Raw genomic sequence first — 21,539 nt, 5'->3', positions numbered from 1 at the left:
ATTATGTTACAAAAAGTTACATAACAAGTGTGAGGAAAAAAGTGTTGTGTCATCATGTGGCATGTAAAGTGATTGTCACTAAAATGTTGCTTATGTATACAGACACCATTCCTATTTTGAATGAGTTCAACTTCAATGAGTATGAGATTGTGTATGCTGGAGGATCCATCAATCTCACAGTGGAATATTCTCCTGATGTGTTGACATTTAAGTGGTACAGATTTCATGCTCCTCTACCACCTGGTGGTCGTAGGAGTATCATCAATTATTCTGTCAATGGGAAGAACTACAGTTCATTGATCTTATCCAACATGATCCCTGATGACTGGGGATTGTACATATTTACTGCCACTGGTCATTGTGGTACCTCATCTGTTAATGTCACTCTTAAATTTGATTTAGGTGAAGTGTGTTGCTTGTGTGTATTCTTTAATTTTACATTTTGCACATTCTGCAGATATCCCATGTTTTAATGATTCTGTTCCAATACTGAGCATCACGCATAATCAGACTACAATCAGAGGAGGAGAAATGATAACATTTGAATGTTTGTTTGGTGGAAATTATTTACCTGATACTGAAGTATTGTATAGTATTTACTGGAAAATTGTGTCTCACAATGAAGTGATTTATGTTGATGGTAACAGTGAGCAGATTGGCTACATTGTTACAAAGCCATCACAAAATTGTCCTCCTAATAACTACTCATGCTGTCAGTTCATTAGTTATCTACATATCAACACTTCAATAACTTCAATACCAGATGAAATTGCCATGACCTGCAATGGAATAGTTAATGAGTATGATAGTAGCAGTAGCACTTCCAGTCTAAGTGAGTATGCTTATTATTTAACACAGTATTTGTGTATAGTCGTACATACACTTGATTAGTGGTTGTAAAATGCTTTTCCAGTTTTGTAAGTAAAAATTGTTACCATTGCATTTCTCAATGTAGTCATCAATAATTTGTTTGCTTTTTGTTTATTTTAGATATCATAGAGCCACCACGATTGATTGCAGGACCTCATGATACTACTGTTAATTCACACGAAACAGCACACATGACATGTATCTTCACTACATCAGAAATACCGTATTTGAGCATTTGTGCTTGGTCTAATGAGGATGGTCGTATTAATCCATCGGACAGGTATCAGATTAAACAAGCACCAGTTCCAGGGAGAGATAACCGAATGGCTTGCACAATAACAGTGTCTAATGTCACCAGAATTGATGAAGGGAGGTTTTGCTGTTATTGCTACTATAACGAAAGTTTCTGGAAAGAGTTTCATGTTCCAGAACATACCAACATTAACTCACCCTGTGGAGAGGCCAAGTTGCAGCTTGTTAAAGGTATGAGTTTAATGTTACATAATTTACAGTCATATAGCTGAACATTTTTCTATTAGGCAGTAATGATGAGACTTCTAAAATCATAGGAATTTCTGTTGGATCAATAGTAGGAGCAGTATTCGTTGTTATAATATTGACTGTGGTATCAGTCATAGTGTATAGGAACATCAGAATATGGTGGTTTAGAAGGAGTAAGCATATACATGTGGTCAACCACATATAAATTTTGTGATGACTATTAGATTATCATACCATAAATTCATCTGGTCACGGTAGCAGTGGAACAGCTTGTACTGACAATAATGATCAGGCTAATAATGAAAGTGCAAGTGCTGGTATGTCACATACATATACATCACCTTAAAAGAAAAAGCATTTTGGTTGTGCTTAAGTGAATTACTGTTACCATAGCAAATGATCATTGCATCAAATATCTATTGTTGCATTTTTATTTTTACATAGGTATAGAGTCGAGTATGGGCACTGGACAACAGAACAGTAACCAAAGTAACCACAGTAGGTGTCTATTGCACATGTTTAGGAATATAATTATTTCTACAGACTATGGTAGTATCATTAGCAATAATGAAGAGATAATAGACCTCTCCACTTCTAATCGAGTCAGTAATATGATAGTGTTGTTCTCTATGTGGGTGTCATGTCATGTGATTTCTACATAGGGTTATAGGATTGATGGACCCAGTATCAGTCAAAACGGTATAACAGTATGGGCATACTTATGTATCTCAAGCTACAGTATTCTATAGGTGATGACAATGGTGGTGACTCTGTTGAACGTGATGGAGCATATCAAGGTAAATATCAATAATTATGTAATTGTGACTGGATTTAGTTTCTACATGATTTTAAGATATATACACAACTTAACAAGTGTAGAATCTACAATGAATTTTCATGTATGAACTCATCACCTATTAGAGCACCATTTATGCAACAATTTCCACAAATTTATATACATATAATGTTTGTGAGTTGATATTATGCTCACTTGGGTGAAGGCTAAATGGTGACAGACAGGCAGGGGGTCAGCACAGAACCAGTTGGTCCACCATTCTGTCAGTGTTACTGTCAAGCCAGATCCAGTAACCACGTTTTGACATTGTTACATGCACATCCCAGAAAATGAAGCTTTTAGAATACCAGGTCTGTGTAGTGCTTAAGGCTTGAATGATAATCTGATATTGTAGAGCTACCCAATAGAAGTAACTACATAACATGTATACATAGCTCTGTGGTCCCTTTTCCATGTGTCAGTGGCACTTCTAACTAGGGCATACCACAAACCAAGTTGAGCAAAATTGTCCCTGCCATTCCTAAGTTATTTGCAAGCAAAGTTTTAATTTTTTCTTTTCAAGGATTTAAATGTTTCCTTCTTTTTGCACACTTTACTTTAAAACGTTAACATGACTTTTGAATTTCCGCACACAAAGCACACATCTGCATAATAATTTTGCTGTTTAACATTCGCAAGGTTATGGGTAATTGTTTTCACAGCAAAGATTTTTCATGGCCAAGAACAGCTTGTGTACAAAAGTTAATAATTGCAGCAGAGCTTTTTGGTGTCATTAGAGTAACAGCTACAGAGTTACAGACAAAGCAAAAAACATCATGGGGTTGAGATACTTTAACTAGTGTATTAACAAGTGCCACTTTTAAAAAAACAAATACTAGCTGAAACTATTATGCTATTACTTAGTTTTTGCCTTGTTGTAATGCTACATACAGAAGTGTCAATTGATGTTAGAAAATGGTATGCATAAATGCTTTGACCTTTGGGAGATAATAAGGTCTTTATAAGACCTGCTAGCAGATTCTTACAACCTGCTAGTTGAAAAGACCTCAACTCAAGCATTGCAAATCTCACTTTCAATCAATGATTTACTATGCTCCCCCAAGCATATTACATGTACTCAAGCCAACACGAATTTGATCACTCCATTCCTTTTATACGCATGCTTAAGGTAAAGCAATTTGATTATGGGAGGTACTTTAACTATTGTTTAATGTTGTAGCAATGTTTGTCAGGATGAATGGAGAAGTCCTGTAATACAGTATCACAGAGATATTTAGTGGCCATCTGTTTTCTAGAATGTTTTAAGCATGTTTCATCTTCAATTAAACTGTAGGTGCACTTTACCTGAGACCTAGATGGGTAGGCTTTCGTTATAGGATGGTTATTTGTAATGTGGGTGTGGTCTGTACATGAAAACGAGCCTAGTCTTTATATTGCTGTTGTGCCATAAATACAACTCATTGTCACCATAATCACTCAAGCCAACTGTTACGTTAACTGTTATATTAATGCCTCTTCTTCACACTGCTGTGATTCCATATATAGCACATGCAATGGCAGCAACTGGTTAGTTCCTTGTCGAGACGATTATCTTCACTAGCGTCCATCTTAATATGTTCTGTCTTCTGCACTCATGTTAAGATCGTGTGATGATTTTAAAATGACATCTGATCCAATTGCACGATAACTTCACCTACGTACAGTATGTACCCATTAGAGACCATGCCCTTGGATTTTTATGTTTTAAAAACCTTGGCTTTGCCACAGTTTTTAAATCCACAAAGATCCTCATGTTAGGTCTCTAACCTACACTTATTATAATTTGTTTTTCATAATTCATGGAGTATTTTTTATTCTGTAATTACATTCCTATACACTGCTACATTCCTATATCTTGTATCGTTTAGCCTGTTTTATGGTTTGTATAGTGTTTTCTTGCACAAATGCTTCAGGCAAATCCTCAAAGCTACTCATAATTTCCATTTGAATACGTAAGGGACACACTCCTTTGACCCGAAGGAATTCATTATACCCACTAACCTAGGAAGCCAGCTACATTGCATTTTGATTGTTTGACCCCATAGAGTGCATTGGAAAAGCTCACAACACCCTCATAAACTTGTTTTACCCATATTTTAAACTGGCATGAATTACCGGGCCTGCGAAAATAGGGCATGTGGGCACAAACTACACCCCACCACATAAAATCTCATATCTCAGTGTTGAGATAGAATAGCTTCATTCTGTAGCTTGTATTGTAAAGCCAACTAAATGTTTAATATGTGCTGAAAATGTCATGGCAAAACAATAATGGAATACAAAGTTATGATACATCAAAGTTTGAAAAAGTAGGCAATTTTTATGTGCCCACATGCCCTATTTTTGCAGGCCCAGTCACATTATAGTAATAAACCTTGGCAGCATAAAGCATTAGTGAATTTAGAAATTGTCCTTTAATTTGTCAAGTCTATTTCAGCTGACCAACCGTTTCCTACTATATGGTAACTGCCTTGAACCAAAGCTTACTCAACTGGAAGTTTATTTCAGGTTCTCTATGGCCTTTATTTCTCACATACATGCTGCTTTTAGCATACAAAGTGGATGTGGAAAGACAAACAAATATACCATATTTACTTGTTCCTACATAGCTACAGCATACAGCAGCTATGTGGAAAATTTCTATATTCATTGCCAAAGTAGGAATTTCCCACATGGATAGTCAGTGACTGTTTTATTAAAACATAATACATGGTTAATGCATTAGAGTGGCTGCTTTATAAGAGTATCTTGATTTCAATGCATTTCAACTGAACCTCTTACATGACAGAAGCATGGTCATTATGTCATGTTTTCTGTAGCTAAATGATTGTTAAAAGTCAAGTAGATCATTAAGGAAAGTGATTGCTGTGCTCTGTTTTACCAATTGTAATTAGAGCAGCTAGATTATTTAGAGACATGTTTATCTTTTTCTGTTTTCTGTTTTCTCTACTGAGCCAATCCACTCCCTCAAAAGTTCTTGAAATAGTATCTATGTATGCACCTGTAAGGAAAGTGATGATACAGAAAATTAATGTCTGACATGGTTCTGTACTGATGACTAGTATGGTTTGAGATTAAAGGTATTAGCAAGGTACAGTTTTCAGACACTCATCGGAATACTGCACACCACTCATCAGTTTGTAGTATTTGTACAATGTGTAGTTTAACCCCTGAGCCTTTTGGTTGTGACCAGATAGGCAGACCAAACATTGAGTGAATTCATTGTTGGTGCTTTTGTATGAGTCTTCTTAAAACTAGTTTTGATGTAAAGTACACTATGAATCTTCCTTAATAGCAGAGCAGCATAGCACCAAAAAATGGGCATTTCGTGCACTTTGTGATACAATTATGAAACTTTCCACACAAATTGTGCTCCTCGTGACATATGTTTTTTGATATAGAGCCATCACAGATTTGACCTTTGGTGACCTTTAGAGCCATTTTTTTCACTGAAAATTAATCACTTTTGTCTTTATCTCCCGAGGCATTATTTTACACTGTTGAAACATAGTATCAAATTAAAAGTGTTGATATAAGAACTAGATTAAGTTTGTATCTCATTCCACTACAAAGTTATGATTATTTTTGTAAGTCATGAAATTCTTTGCCCTTGGGGTGTAAATTAATAATGGGCAAGTAATTCATAGAATTTCATGGTTAATATAAATGATCATAACTTTGGAATGCAATCACCTATTGACTTCAAATAAAAGTCGAGCAGTTCATTTTAGCAGCACCTTCAGTTTGAAACTGTGCAAAATAATGCCACAGGGAGATAAAGACAAAAATGATGAATTTTCAATACAAAAATGGCTATAAAGGTCACCAAAGGTCACCAAAGGTCAAATATGCGATGGCTCTATCTCCAAAAAATTATGTCACAAGGAGTACAACTTGTATGGAAAGTTTCATAATTGTATCAAAAATTGCACAACTATTGCACTTGCCACTCTGCTATAATGTCATGCAAGTTGCATATTTTTTAAGCAGCATTTTTGGTGGTTGCTCTTTACTATCAAAGTATGAGATCCCTACTGTAATATACAGTCACCCAGATTTAAATAGCACAGCTACTCTGCCTAGCTGCATAGTACATAATTATGCATATCACCGAGTGCAGCACTTTGACACACTACACATTGAACTGAAATTTAAGACTCTATTTCCAGTTATGTTGATTTCAACAATAGATCAACATACCTGGAAAGCAGCATTAAAGTGGGTGCTGTGCTGCAGAAGAGGGTGTACTGTAGTCAAAGGTGTTTAGGAGAGGAGGTCTGTGGCTCAAGAGAACCTTTCTTTGACACCTTGTGCACACTACTCTGTGATATGTTAGCTTTATTGTCCTGTGGTCAAATTATGTGGTTCAAGCGTCATAACAACCATGAATGGTATTACAGTGAAACCTGTCTACTCCGGTCATCACAGGGACAAAATTTTCTGACCTCATTAAGGAGGTAGCAGGTCACTTTGTACACAGTTAGCACATGGGGGGGATTTTTATAATGGCCAGTTTAGACAGGTGACCTCTTTATGCAGTGACCTGATTAGACAGGTTTCACTGTATTTATTAATGGAGCTAATACCAAAATTTAATATGGAATGGTTATTATAAAAACACACACTATTATAATCTTTACACAGTAACACTGTATATATTATTGCAATGCAAATGTCAAGAAACTGTACGTCTGTGTTGATTTTCAATCAGGCCGTCAGTCCCAGCAGTGTACAGTCTCCTTCCAATAGCATCTAGCTCCATCATTCCATATCAGACCCTTGCCACTTGCCAGTGTTTTTCCCTTACACACTACTGTAGACAAAGACGAATCATATTTCATCACTGGTTCTTCATAAAATCATCCATTGGTATTTCTAGCCTCTATATTTAGCCTGCATATATGTGTAGTGTCTCTCTAGTAGTTACAAAGTACAAGTGAGCATGGCATTTGTATGTGTCAGGTGTAAATCTATGATGTAGTAGTTTTGTCTAGTTTTTTTATTGTTGAATATACCTTATGTTATAATATGTATGTACAAGTACAATAAAATTTTCATAATCTTCTCCCAGTTGCTAATGAGTCTGAACATCATGCAGAACAAGTGGTCTCCAGTTATGCTGATGTGGACCAGTCTACATATCCTACAACAGAATGTTTTCACTCTACTGATCCTGGTTAGTTGTATGCTTTCTTTTTTTTTTTTTTTGTAAATCAGGAAAGCTTCAATGTTTATATTGTTTATAGTGTTTTGATAGAAAAAGTTATTATGGCAAATTGTGTGAAAGAAAAGATGGCTGCTACCTGCTGGCTAAGTTGACTTAGAACACTAATCAAAATAATTATTTTAATACATGCTTGACTGTTGTGTTAGGGTGACTACTCTTTTGGGATAACTGCTCTATTAAGGTATCCCGATCTTGATTGATCACTTTCTGGAACCTTGCAGGAGTTCACATGATGATTATTGCACAATACAGCTTTGCAATACAATAGTTGGGGTGTTGGAGTACCCCCAGCATCCCCTCTTTTGCTGCCTATGTAGTGGACATTTGATCCTAAATTTAGTCAGACTGAATTAGGGATTAAATGTCCACTAGTGTATTAGCAGGGATAAGCGGCCTCCCTAGTTTCCCTACTTCATAACTTTCAAATGTTTTATGCCATAGTTAGTACCAAACTTTTAACCTTTTAAACTAAACTTTTGAACAGTTTTCCTCACACGCATTCTGTGTCTTGATTTCCATTTCCAATAAGGCAATAGAGGTTATCCGTTTGACGTCACACTAAATATGTTCTGTATAATTACAGGTTATCTTTGTGAATGTGTGAAGTAAGAGTGAGTTACAAGCTGAAGAACGCTACTGAAAATAAGAAAGCTGTGGTGCATTTGTTATGTCATTCATTGCTTAGTAATATCGCTTCGCAGCTCAAAGAAACAGGGCCATTAAACTCCAGCTGCTCGCTGGCTTGTACCGCTGAATTAATCCAGTCCCCTTTATTCCCACTCTTCAATTAGCTAGTAGTGTTAGTAACTCACCCGGTGTAGTGATTCCCCCAAGTCTTTCTTCAATTGTGCAAAATCGTAAAAAGTTTCATTTTCTTGTATGTGTCCCATTGATTATTGCCTCAAAAACATGGTGTCTAGTAACCGTTACTAACTTAAAATGACGTAAAATGATGTAAACGGATAACCTCTATAGAAGAAAAAATGTTATGGTCAGAGTAAAGAGTACAGCAAATATTAAGTTACTTTACATTTGGGATAATATGTAACTGTAATTTACTGTGCTAGTAAAACCATTTATGATATTGCTGCAGGTGACCTTGATCACCACGTGAAGATCATTGAACAACCACAAGATCATGCAATTCAAGTTAAAGAGAAAGAGTTTACTGTAACACTGTGCTGTTATGCAGAATCGCCACGTGGACATCAACTGACCTACAACTGGTACAACAAGGATGCCAATGAAAGGCCAGATAGAAGTATAGGATGCAATCCCATATTGGAGATACCTATGTCATTATCAACAAAAGGAGGAAGGTTTTATTGCACAGTGTCAGCTGGTGTTTATACTGTTCCATCTAGAGTTGCTATGGTCAAATTGGAAACAGGTATGTATTACATAGAGGTTGAGGTTGTTAGTTGTGTTTTAAATTGTGTCATAGTTTGGATTGTGGAAGAACCCAAACATGTTACTAGGATATTTGCTGGTGATAGTTTGGAGTTGTCATGTAAAGCAGAGTCATCACCTGGAATGGAGGTGACGTACCTCTGGTTCAAGTGTAACAAAGATGGAGATGTTGAAGAGCTTGTAGAAAAGTGCCTTGATAGCAAGATTATAATGTCAAAAGCAACCAATTTTAACCAAGGATATTACAAATGTGTCATTTCTCCTGAAGTCAGTTCCAGAGTAGCTTATGTTGAGGTGATGACCCCAACTGATATCAAGTTTACCACACACCCACCAAAGAAACAATGTATAGAACTTGGCAACGAATTAACACTTACTTGTGAGGCTGAATGTGAGAATTATCCAATAACTTACCAGTGGTACTGTAACAAAGAACGTTTGATCAATGCCAATAATAGTCAACTAGTCATACCACAAGTAGGCAAGGAGGACATTGGTTCATACTACTGTGAAGCTAGTAGTGAATACTCAGGAGAGGTAATCCCTTCAGAAAAATCTCAAGTGCAACTAAGTGAGTTTCTTACCAACTATACTCAATCTGTAATTACTGTATACTACCATATTTGTTGTTGCTAATTGCAAGGTAATGAAGCTTAATTGGTTGAATATCAGTATCATAATAGACACTTATAATCCATTCATGAACTAGCTGAAACATGTTGTTGCTCCAGCTTGTAGAGCTGCTGTTGACATCCTCACATGGTAGTAAGCCTTGTTCTACAAATTAAACTATTGTAATCTCATACATGCCCTTACAATAAGGTAGTGCCCCCCTGGCCTTCATTTAGAACCTGGGCTGGAGCCCATTGCCCGGACCACTTTTCAGCTACTCGGATTTGTTGGGCAGAATTTGTAAAAGATTGAGATTCTCTAACAGAGCAGTCATCAGAATGTACTCTAATAGAACAGTCATCATAATTCTTTAATGGAGCATAGAACATAGCCATCGTTCTAAATACACTGCTTAGTCTATAAGGCTGGAGGAGATGGTCGGGTTGGTCAGGCTTGAGCCAGACCAATAATCTGGAGTTCGACCAACTAAAAGACTATATTTCTTCATGCAATCTCTGGACAATCATATCTACATGTGCATTTCACAGATGTTATTGAAAATGCATGACACGAGTAGTTACCTATAGTTTCTCAGCCTAACTAAAGCACAAAACTACACGTACAGTACTACCAATTACCTTACATTACAGCATACCATTCACATTGTTTTGTACAGAAATGATTGTGGGTTCTACGTATCACGTGTGCTGACACAGTTGGCATTTATCACGTGTATGGCAGGTGCATTTGATTCTAAACCAGCACACTTATATCACAATTCAATCTTCATAAAGTAATCATTAGCACTTCTTGGCTTGGCTTCTTTTACTGGGCAAAGGGCTGGCAGTGACAAAGTAGGCGCCTCATTCCTCGGCAGGAAGCTGTACATCCATACATTACATGGCAGCCATCTGGATGAGATTTTGAGTAGAATCACTCCTCTTCAACTACCCACTCATCCTGTTGAGATACTGAGCAAACTCTCAGTCTCACCCCATTTTGGAATAGTGATTGATCTCATGATTGTCCACCAGTATATTTACGTGATGATCCATTCACTTCATTGCATGTAGTAGACAGTCTAGCATACTGCATTTTTGTAGCTGTCCTTTTTATTGTAGCTGTGTAAATTCACTGTATACAGTTAGCTGCCTAGTCGTAAATACTACTGTTCTCATGAGGTGGCCATGCTGCATGGATTCCCTGTGAAATTTGGGGGAAAGTTGCTAGGTGCTAGCTAGTTTTACTTCTTTAAAATTTAGCATCAATTTCAAAGCATTTTCAAGCCTGTATATTGCAGAAATTCTGCAGTTTCTGGGGGTTGCACCCCCAGACCCCCTTGAACTTCTAATTGCTACTGACTGTACACTAGCCATATAGCAAGCTTCATGCTGTGTCCCCTGTATGCAGGTCTACAATTACTTACCTATTGTACATAGTATAGAAAGTCTGAAGAACAACAGATAGGATTGAGACTTATATTGCTAACTAGCAGTGAAATATCACTAAAATTGCATATCTGAGTGTCTAATTTTCAAACATTTCCTGTGGGGGCATGCCCCAACCCTCCCCCCCAGAATTCTTGTGCTTCGCACTTCACAGAGTGCGCTTTGCACACTGTGCAGCAACTCTTCTAGCTCATTGGCAACACCATGTATATAGTAGCAATTTCAACATATACAATGGCCTGACCAACACTCCTCTGGCCCTGGTCTAAGCCATCACATGCAAGTCCTGCATTAGCAATCACAATCCCAATGGTTCTGTATCTCAAAGAACTTACTCCTTATTGTGTCCTTGTGTTAATTGCAACAAGCACCCGAGAATTCCAAACTTTGACTTTCTTTAACACACTGTAGCTATAATCAATGTATGTAATTCTCACTTGTACTCAGTAGGGTATATAGTTAATTACTTAATAAGTGTAACTTCTGGCCACTGGTACAGGATACCAGTGGACCATCAGTGATGCTGCTCCAGCAACACTGTAAAGTTTTAATTAAATAAAGTATAATAAAATTAGTTATGAAATTGAAGTAATAGGTACTATAGTACAAAATTACCAGGATAATATATGTCCTTTAGGCTTGCACCAATTATGCAGGCATAATTTCGAGCATAATAGGTTAGCAAAAGCATCAAGCATTATGCCAGCATAATAGGACGATTTTCGAGAATTTTAATTATATTGCACAATGCATGTGCCGAAACTACTGCACAACATGAAAAAACTGCACATTATTACTGCATTTCATATCAAAAACCTTGCAGTATTATTAGTTTTACTATTTCTTGACTGATTATTCACACTTTATGGTAATAAGATCAAGACACTCTAATAGAGCAGTCACTAACTCTAATACAGCAGTCAGTGAATGTAGATATACTCTAATAAAACAGTCAGCTCTCAAGCATAATCTTGATTTTGAGAGCATAATTCTGAGCATAATAGGCTGGATTTTTGAGCACTGCTCAAAAACATAATAGGCAATTTTCAAAGCATAATTGGCTCAAGCCTAATATCCTTCATGTTAACAAAAAGAAGGAGAAAGAGGCTTTGCATGTAAAATAACTTCCAGATACCATTTCAGAGCATCTATATTTTCAAAAATTTCTCTGGGGGAGCATGACCTCCATTGCAGTCCATGGATGGCTGGACCACTCAAAATCTCTGGGCTCCGGCCCTGTTTAGGACCCTTGAGCTCAGTTTTTAATATGGATAAATGGATGGGTAACTATCATATAGCTCATACAACAGCATTGAAACTGGGTCACTACTGCTGATCCGGAAGACCCACTGGCCTGGATAGTAATCCCGGATTTGACCCGGATTAATTGAAAGTGAGGCATGCACCAAGAGCCACGTTTGAGTGCCGACTAGTGCGTTAAGTACAAGGGTGTCTATACTTAATGATGTTAGTCAGTGGACCTGATTCCTCTTAAGTTTGCAAAAAGCAAGATACGTTTCCTGCAAGTGGGTGTGGCTTTGCGCATACCTAACACCCCATTATTTTAAAAAGTATGACACATTCCTGATATAAAAAGGGCATGGCTTACAAAAGAAGCTGGTCTTGACTGTATCTTGTACACCAACAATCGATTAGTGAGCGTGGCTCCACATAAGCCAGCAGGCAGCTATGAGCATGGTTTCACGCATACCTGTAGACTTTAGTATCACTGATAAATGGATGTGGCTGCATGCAGTCATCCGATATGTGGGTGTGGCTCACGAAAGAAGCTGAGTTGCATCAGGACTTGACTATGATGCATTTATACACTTCCATACCGTCCAACTAATTAATTTGCTTCGCATATGATCCAATCTGGATAATTTTTAAAGTGGGTCTGACCCGGATGACCCAGACAAAATGTGACCGGGATGACCCCACCCGGTTTCAACACTGTCATACAATCAGAGTAACAGACACAAGAGTTATAACAAGCATTGGTAACAAGCACACAATCCAGATTCATAAAGTTTTGACCATTTCCCACACCTACAGGAAAAGTCGTTTATGAGACTGAATTAAAAAGTAGTCTATATCTATTACATATTTACATATTAAACCTTTTGCAGTTGTAAACACTTTAAATTGGAGCTACATACAGCACTAAAGCTGATCATGTGTTTTGAAATATTCTAAAAGAGTAGTCACCCCAATAAAATTATATTTTCATCAACTTTTCAGTTAGGCACTGGAGGGTGAACACAGCGCCTTCATGAAGGAAATCACATTTTGTGTACTAGTAAATGTATAAATAATTAAATATGTACAATTGCGTATGATAAGTTTTCTTCCTTGACCACCACCACCACCATGCTATCCTGTAGAAAGGATAGTAAGACAGGTCCCCAAAGGATGTCTATGACATTAAAGACGATCAAGCAGTAACATACCGTAAATCAGGAAAAAATTGTCATCAAAAAATTTTCGTTGCTGGCTGTATCGACAAAAATTAAAACAACGAATTATTTACAACTCTATATATGAATAATTTGCGCATACAAATAACTACTAATGTACAGTTACTCCGTCAAAAAAATTTCGTCAATTAGTATAGCGACGAAAATATGTTGCATTGAAACTTTAATAGACGAAAATTTTCTATGCCGAAACTTTCCTGATTTACGGTAGTTGCAGACATTCCTTGGTTGTCATCTTTAATTGTATATACAGCTTTTTTTGAGAGGCCACAATCTTTTTTACAGCATGGCTGTTTTGGTATTATGCAGTATATTTTGGGGATTTCCGCCCAAAGGTCACCCTAAAGCTATTCTCACTTTTCCTTCATGCCACATTAGTTAGGCATAATCAATACTGTTAACAAGTAACTTTATTTAACAGAATTTTTTTCTGCTGATTAACTTGATTGATCTAAATAAACTTAATTCAATTAAGGTTAACACTATTTGTCCACACACTTGATTTTTTCATTGTTTGCCGCTTAGGTCCAAGACGTGCCGTTTTGTCTACTACAGCAGCTGTTAGGGGGTAGTTGGAAAAGGCAGATACGGTCGGACACGGATATTTTTGATATGCACTTTTACATTTATAAAACAGTTATTTTTCATATTTAACGTTGTTTTTACAGCAGCATTCCCTTTCAGACCCAGACGTTGATCTTGTCATAGTTCTTATCCATTTATAAGCACATGTGCAAAGGATAGACTAGCACTCTAAAGACCATATAGTGTTGTACACGTACTCTAGAAATCTAATTCAGTGTCGTAGAGATTAAGCTGGCATGTCCCAACCTAATCTCATAGGCCAGGTCCTTGAAACCCTCAACACTTGGTATAAGCACCTGCACCTTATCATGTACCACGGTAGTGGTACATAATAGGGATCAGGCAGAAATTTTTCAAAACACTCTAATAGAACGCACGCCAAAAGCAGCCTTCCGGGCTTTAGATTTTATTTCTAAAACATTCTAGACCTTTCTTTTGTGTTTACAACACTAGCCAACAAGTATTAAAAGTAAGGGAAATGGTTTTAGGTGTTTTTTAAAATTTTGAAAATGGTTAGATTCTCCATCTTCTTCTTTCTTCTTTCTTTCTTGTTTCGCGCGCCTACAGCTCGTAGGAAGTAGATATCAGCCCTAAAAACGTATGGCGTATTTAAAAAACATTCGTACCCAGGTCTGTGTGGTATTAAAATCTTCCCTCTCTAATGCGATTGCGAGATATAGAGCAAGAATCACTCTTCGAGACGCCATTCGATCGAGAAGCCATACAGATGATAATATAGAATTGTTTAAAATTCCATTGCTTTAGCTCACAGGACTAAAATGCATCAAGTTGTATCACACTAAACATTAAACATAACTATTGTTCACTGAAACTCGGGTTTTAGACTTCCTTCATTACGAGACAGTGAAGGGGGTGTGGCCCGCACCTCGTCACTTAAACTATTACTGTACGCCTTTCGTGTATACTTTCTATTATATTCTTCAGCTGTTTACCAGCTAAGAGTCGACATAACAAGGCTTGTAAGCTATTGGAACACACTGGTAAATTTCGAATTGAAAAGGGGTGTGTCCCTTCCGTACGCGATTGAAAAATAAAAAGCGGGATACTCCGTATACTCAGCACTTTAATTGGAGTCGACCACGTTTTGTCAAGCGTGTGTTTTACTTGTGTTGAGATTTCGCACCGCTTCGTTGCAGTAAACGGTCACACTAGTGGATTTATCTACTCGTCAAAGGAAAGTGGTATTGTTTACTGTATTGTTAACTGTATTGTTAACTAATTGTTTATTAAACTTATTTATGTAATTGTTTATTGCCAGTTGATATTACAATGGGTTTCTTTATTAAACAATCATGTACTGTTGAACGTATATTTAAGAAGTAGTCCATGTGCATGGACATGAAAAAAATCATGAAACTAGTGGGGCAAAAAAATTATTAATTTTCAACAAGTAGAATAGGGATCAAAGATTTGATTTTGAAAAAAACTGCGTAAACAAGAAGTAATAGGGATGATAATCCACAAAATTCTATGCATCATCAGTTCAAAGCAAGTTATTTGAATAGTGTACACTCAATTTGCGATTCCTATTTCAACTTGTGGTTAAATTTTGTTAAAATGTTGAAATAGGAATCGCAAATTGAGTGTACACTATTCAAATAACTTGCTTTGAACTGATGATGCATAGAATTTTGTGGATTATCATCCCTATTACTTCTTGTTTACGCAGTTTTTTTCAAAATCAAATCTTTGATCCCTATTCTACTTGTTGAAAATTAATAATTTTTTTGCCCCACTAGTACTAAAATGGATTTGGCCTGCTAAGCTAAGTTGCATGGGGAATACAAGCTAATCTCTACAATTATATAAATCTGTATTAGACTTTAGAGCATGTGTACGATACTATTATGGTCTTTGGCATTCTGTGGAGTGCTGGTGTAGTCCTTCACACATGCGCTTATAAATGGATAAGCACTATGGCAAAAAAATCGACGCCTGGGTCTGGAAGCGAAGATTGCTGTAAAAACAATGTTAGGTATGAAAAGTAACTGTTATATATCTGACCGGATCTGGAAAAACCTGACATAATTGTGCAAGCTTAATTTTACAGTGTAATACATCAATTACAATGGGTGAAATACATGCATATTATTAAAAACAATGTAAAGGAAGGGACTAACAGTAAAAACCTGGATATATCATCTCATTTGCCTGGGATTAATAATTTTCACTAGCATATGTGCAAGTACAGGCAACCACCCTCATTTTGTTGCTTTTTATTTTTACTCAAATGTAGAATTTTTCATTTTCCCTTACACTTGTTTGTTTATTGTTTAGCCAGCCACAGTTGGAAGTCACATGCTCCTATTTGCTGTTATTGTTTTGAGAAGATTGTGTGTGTTTGTCTGTACACTTCCACCCATGTGAGCAATAATTCTTTAAATAAAAAAAATCAGCCAATACATGTATGTTTGATAAAACAATGAATGCTGTATTTCACTCTCAGGCCAGTAAGCTTCATGCTATGGTGGGTACTTCATGCCAGTATGAAATGCAAGTGATGCAGATTTCAGAACAGTGAACTAATGGACTCTAGGGGTCTTGGTACTGGTAGCATCTAAATATAACAGACCTTAATTGAAAGAACAGCTTAATTTCACTGTAAGCATTTGGTTAGTTGAATAAATGCTTAGCAAGGCAGATTATTAGCTTATTGAGTGACTGGTTTTAACATCAAGTTGTTGTAACAATGCATTATTCATTATTGGTGAACCAAAAATGAAGTTCCATTCCGTTTCGCTTTCAACTATATATGTTCTACTCATTATAGCCACGGCAGTACAAACAAAGAAAAGTATGATAAGTACCTCTGCAATCAATTAACTGACTGGAAATTACAGAAAATTCTTGCAATAGCTGGCATTGTGTATCCTCTACATTGTAGAGGATAAAGAAACAGGACACAAAAGAAGACAAAGATACACGATGCTTGCACTGTAGCTGTGAAAAGACACATCTCAAGCCAAACAGTGAAGAAATTAAGCCCATAGCCTAAACCATAGTCAATTAAGGTACAGTATCAGTAAGTTAGTCAGAAGAAACTTCAGCTAAATTAAATTCCATAGAAACTTGTTGGAGGTGTTTGGATTCATTCTGAAAGTATTTTTGGGCTTGTTATCAGGTGCAGTTCTAAGGGGGTTTCAACGGTTTCCAGAAACCAGTCAGTTTTTATAACCCATGCAGTAATACTACCCCATTCTACCTAAATAAGCAATTGATCGACCATGTATATAATTTAGTTTATATTCATGCTATTGCTATTATTAATTGTTCAGCTAGATAATTAGATTTGTAAATACTGTAAGTTAGCGTATTTTGTAATTCATGAATTTTTGTGTAATTTGGTAATGGCATTGCTATGCACTGTTAAGTAAGCGTAACTATAACAAGCCACTTTAAACTGCAAATTACACACACAAATATTTTCTCAACTGTTTTATAGTGTGTCTGTGATGTTTTCTCACATGAATTGTATAGAAAAAGCCTCAAGGCTGCCCTTCATTTTTGGTCACGCAAGTACGGGTAATGCCTCCCTTTCAACTCGAAGGATATGCTGTATCTGGTAGCCTAAGAGACCTTGAACATTGTTTTAAAATTGTTAAGCATCTATAAAACAGAAAGGGAAGATCGTTCACGAAGTATGTGAAGAATCACCATACCCATATTTCAGACCGCCAAGAGGAAACCACATCAGGGGCGTAGCTAGCCAGACGGTGGTGGGGGGGCAGGCATTCCCCACAAAACGGTCAACATTGTTCATAAGTACACAAAAGGCTAATGACCCAATGATGGGCTAGCCAACATACGGTGTTGTATTATTACAGCTTATGTAACTAGCTAAATAACTACTTTGTTACTGATTGCTACCAGTTACCACTTATCAATAGAAGCATTTTCGTCGAGCATCATCGCACGTGCCACAACTATACTCCAACAAATTCGCCCACAATCTAGTAGAACTATATTGTGAATATTTTAGTACAAATACAATGTGTCACAGTTACTTACATCAGCCACAGTCTGTGCTGCAATCTAGCACACTGGCATAGTATGACGAGCTCACTTACTTCAGCCGGCAAAATTCAAACGCCATGTATTGGCACAAAATTCCAACTCTATGCATCTTTCCTGTTAACAGAATTTGTAAGCTTGTGACGGATCATCTGACTGACTGACTGACAAAGTGAAAAAGGCATGCCACTACACTGTACGAAGATCCAGAGTGATTAACTCGGGAAAATAAAGTTGGTCCATTTAACACTTTATCACCTCGTAGGTTTGTAGCATCACTGCATATCACTTGTCACTTCTGAGTTGCGACTCTTGCGAAGTCACTTTGAGCAGGTCATCTGTCTAAGTTCGAAAAATGCACTATCACGTGAGTAGTGTAGGCTAAATATAGCATTGTGTCTAATATTTTCGTTCTGTGAAGCAAAGTGTCTATACAGGGGAAACCCCTGGGGATTCGAGCATACCTTATTTTTAGTGCATCGTTTTACTAATTGCTTGTAACGCGCAAGAAATCATCGTATTATTATCACCATTCACAAGCGAGTTGAATGTTGTGTGCACTCGCATAGTAGCGCAGTTAATTTGGGATGCGTGTCAGTTACTGGAAAGCTTGTGACGGAAGTTAAAAAAAAATCCCTTAGTGACGGGGGGGCAAATGCCTCCCCTTCCCCCCTTGGCTACGCCACTGAACCACCTTAGAGCAAAGTTTATGTGTGTTGAAGTTTAATGCAGACTTTCAATTCTTACGTTCTGGCTGCTTTTTACCATTTTTCTCACATGGCTGCTTTTTACCATTTTTCTCACATGGGTGTGTACGGACAAACAAACATAGGTAGTTAGGTAGTAGTCTGGTCTGTATCAATACTAGCGCTTGTGTGAACTGAAAGAATAGATCAGTGGAAACCCACCATACTTTTTAAGGTTTGCATACTGAAGTAACGAATTTCTCCCATAGAAAATTGTATGGAGCACACATTATGGTGGAGTCAACTGTTAACAACTGCCACTATGAGTGTTACAACAATTGTTCGGATGCCATTGTATAGAGAAATTCAAGGGCTTTGTTTTTATGTATGGTTTGCCAGGCAAATTATGGATTCTCATGGGGGTACTTTTACCTTATTTGTATATAACGCAAATACATGTATTTTCTATTGGGAAAGAAATAATGGTTGTTCAAGAAAATTTAACTGATCAGTGGGACCAAGCTAAAGCTACAAAAAGGACAAGAAGTAGTTTTTAGGCTGTTTTAACCCTTTAAGGACCAAAAATTGTGTGCATAGTCTACCCTGAAAGCCCACAAGTTTTATGATTATTGCGCATTTAGTGTTTTTTAAAAATATAATAAGTTTATAGCATTGACAAAGCCTCTACAAGTGCTCAATTGTATAACAAATTATACTAAAAGATTCGCCTGACAATAATAAACAGCATTATCTAACTTACCAAAGTGTAGAACCAATGTCTTAAAAGCACTAAGGTGAGTTTCAAACACCTACACGCGATCGATTTCTTCGTGACACAATCAATAAAAACAGTCCGCCATTTTAGTTTTTTTTAAAACCGAATCACGTGATCTTGTATATCAAATTATTCACCTCTAAATAGTGAGCACTCTGAGCTTTATTTGAAGTTAATACGATGAACACAGCCAAAGTTATGGAGCGATTTCTACAAGGTTAGTTTTATTGTTGTGTAAATATTAAATGTTTGTACTTTGTTAGGAATTTTACACAGGCTTAGTTTTGCGTGATAAGTTGGCCTTATATATCAAAAGAATCGCCTATGAATGGCGAATACAATGGCCCCTGTTTCGATCTAATAGCTTCATTTGTTGCGGAGTTATAGCTCTTTGTTTACTGCCAATAATCTTGGACATAATATTATGGCGCTGGTCTTTCGAGCAATACCTACTTTGGACGTAATATTAGGCCCCTATTTGGTGATTATTAGTTTCTCATCCACCGCCCGCATCCTTCTTAAGCTACCGCATGGTAAGCCATTATTTACTCTGCGCATGCTCAGAAGAACACGTGATACCAAACTGTTATAATTTTTGTTGATGAACGCTACAATTCGCTATATATCACCAGGAGAACTGTTGTTTTCCTTAGCAAATTGCTGCAGTACCAGTTGCAATCGTGCTCTATCGACTTCATCAAAGCAGGCTTTCAGCTGACTGTCGAAAAACAGTTGGCGATCACGAAAAGTAGAATCAGCTGGTGAAGGAAACGTTTGTAGTAAGAAAGAAAGACAATTTGGACAAGGTCTGTACATCAGTGTGTTAATATTATAAAATAATGGCATAATGGTATACCCTCCCGCCCACATCATAATAATTAGAAAGGCTGGATGAGAAACTAATAATCACCGAATAGGGGCCTTACGGCAGCGGTCCTTAAAGGGTTAATGCATATTTCATAAGAATTAAGGGTAAAATTTAGTGCTTTGTAAAATTTTCCAAATGCTACAATTTCCATTAGCCTTTTTGATAAGGATACAAAGAAGTCATCAAATAAATGTTTGTCTAATGTAGCTTGTAGGTCCTTCTGAGAGGCTAAGAAAAGTACGAATCAAGAACTGTTTGAAAAGCACCTCTGCTATCAAAATAGCCACTATGATAAATACAGTAGATTTCCATTACCAAGTCCATTACAAAGGAAAGCCATCATGTGCTATCGCCAAATCGACACTTTTCACTGTCAGCAAAGATGAATGGGACACAGAGGAGGGCACTGGTAAGTCCATGAAGAATGCATTGTACATACTGTGGTATGCCAAAAGGCACCTGTCGGGCCGAAGCAACGTCGAACAGTGAAAAAATGAAGGACACAGCCTTAGCCATTATTGAGTTATGCTTGTCTGTAGGCATCAGGCAGTCAGTCAATCAGTCACTAGAAAATTCCATTAAATAAATAATTTTTAAAATTCTGTAGCAAGTTGTTGAAAATGTTTTGGGTCAATCTGAAAGCTTAGTTTTACCTAACCAATACTGCCTCATCATCGTCAGGGGAAATTGAGGCTGTTCTTTGGGTGATATTATTTCATGGGCCATGCCTACTCCTTTGTGGTCCCTACTATACAGTACTATCGTACGATCAAGTCTGGAAAGCTGCCTATTTAAAACTATTGAGAAATGTCAGTTTAAAGTATGTAGTGTGTTGTAGCTCACCAATGGTTGAAGCTACGCGCACTAAATTTTCACATGTTCTAAAATCCTTACCTTCCAGAGCATCCACTGTACAAGTATTGTAGCCAGCAGCTAAGTTCCCGCCATTTATATATTTTTTTAAATCGAGGTTGACTGTATCAGGCAAGCTCCAAATGAGGTGGGAGGCAGGGGCCCAGAGGAGGGTCAGAGGTTGTTTTAAAATCTTAAAGAGGATAGCGCAGGGATGAATTAGGCCAAGTTATGGGCCATTCAGGTCTCAAAACTGGCTAAAATGTAAGCACATTTACAGCACAGGCTTTTATTCAACACCACGGTGCTATAGAGCCACATACAGCCAACCCCAGGCTGGCCAGAGCTCCATTTGGTCCCC

General features: G+C 37.2%; 1 protein-coding gene across 2 annotated transcripts in view; it reads left to right on the top strand.

Moving 5' to 3' along the window:
- The window catches only part of LOC136237524 (hemicentin-2-like), a 41,449-nt gene that overhangs the window by 2,242 nt on the left and 17,668 nt on the right, over positions 1–21,539 (top strand). The window contains exons 3-14 of one of the 2 annotated variants that reach the window (XM_066027704.1): positions 103–402; positions 458–832; positions 991–1,353; positions 1,410–1,544; positions 1,596–1,688; positions 1,816–1,860; positions 1,915–1,973; positions 2,034–2,070; positions 2,121–2,168; positions 7,278–7,382; positions 8,527–8,823; positions 8,878–9,414. In XM_066027704.1, the coding sequence (XP_065883776.1) occupies positions 103–402; positions 458–832; positions 991–1,353; positions 1,410–1,544; positions 1,596–1,688; positions 1,816–1,860; positions 1,915–1,973; positions 2,034–2,070; positions 2,121–2,168; positions 7,278–7,382; positions 8,527–8,823; positions 8,878–9,414 (2,394 nt within the window). Of the gene's footprint in view, positions 1–102; positions 403–457; positions 833–990; positions 1,354–1,409; positions 1,545–1,595; positions 1,689–1,815; positions 1,870–1,914; positions 1,974–2,033; positions 2,071–2,120; positions 2,169–7,277; positions 7,383–8,526; positions 8,824–8,877; positions 9,415–21,539 lie in introns of both variants that reach the window. The other variant, XM_066027702.1, reaches the window with a different exon arrangement.

The sequence above is a fragment of the Dysidea avara genome, chromosome 11 (assembly GCF_963678975.1).
Source record: "Dysidea avara chromosome 11, odDysAvar1.4, whole genome shotgun sequence".
NCBI classification, from domain to species: domain Eukaryota; kingdom Metazoa; phylum Porifera; class Demospongiae; order Dictyoceratida; family Dysideidae; genus Dysidea; species Dysidea avara.
This window is presented reverse-complemented; position numbering and strand designations above follow the sequence as displayed.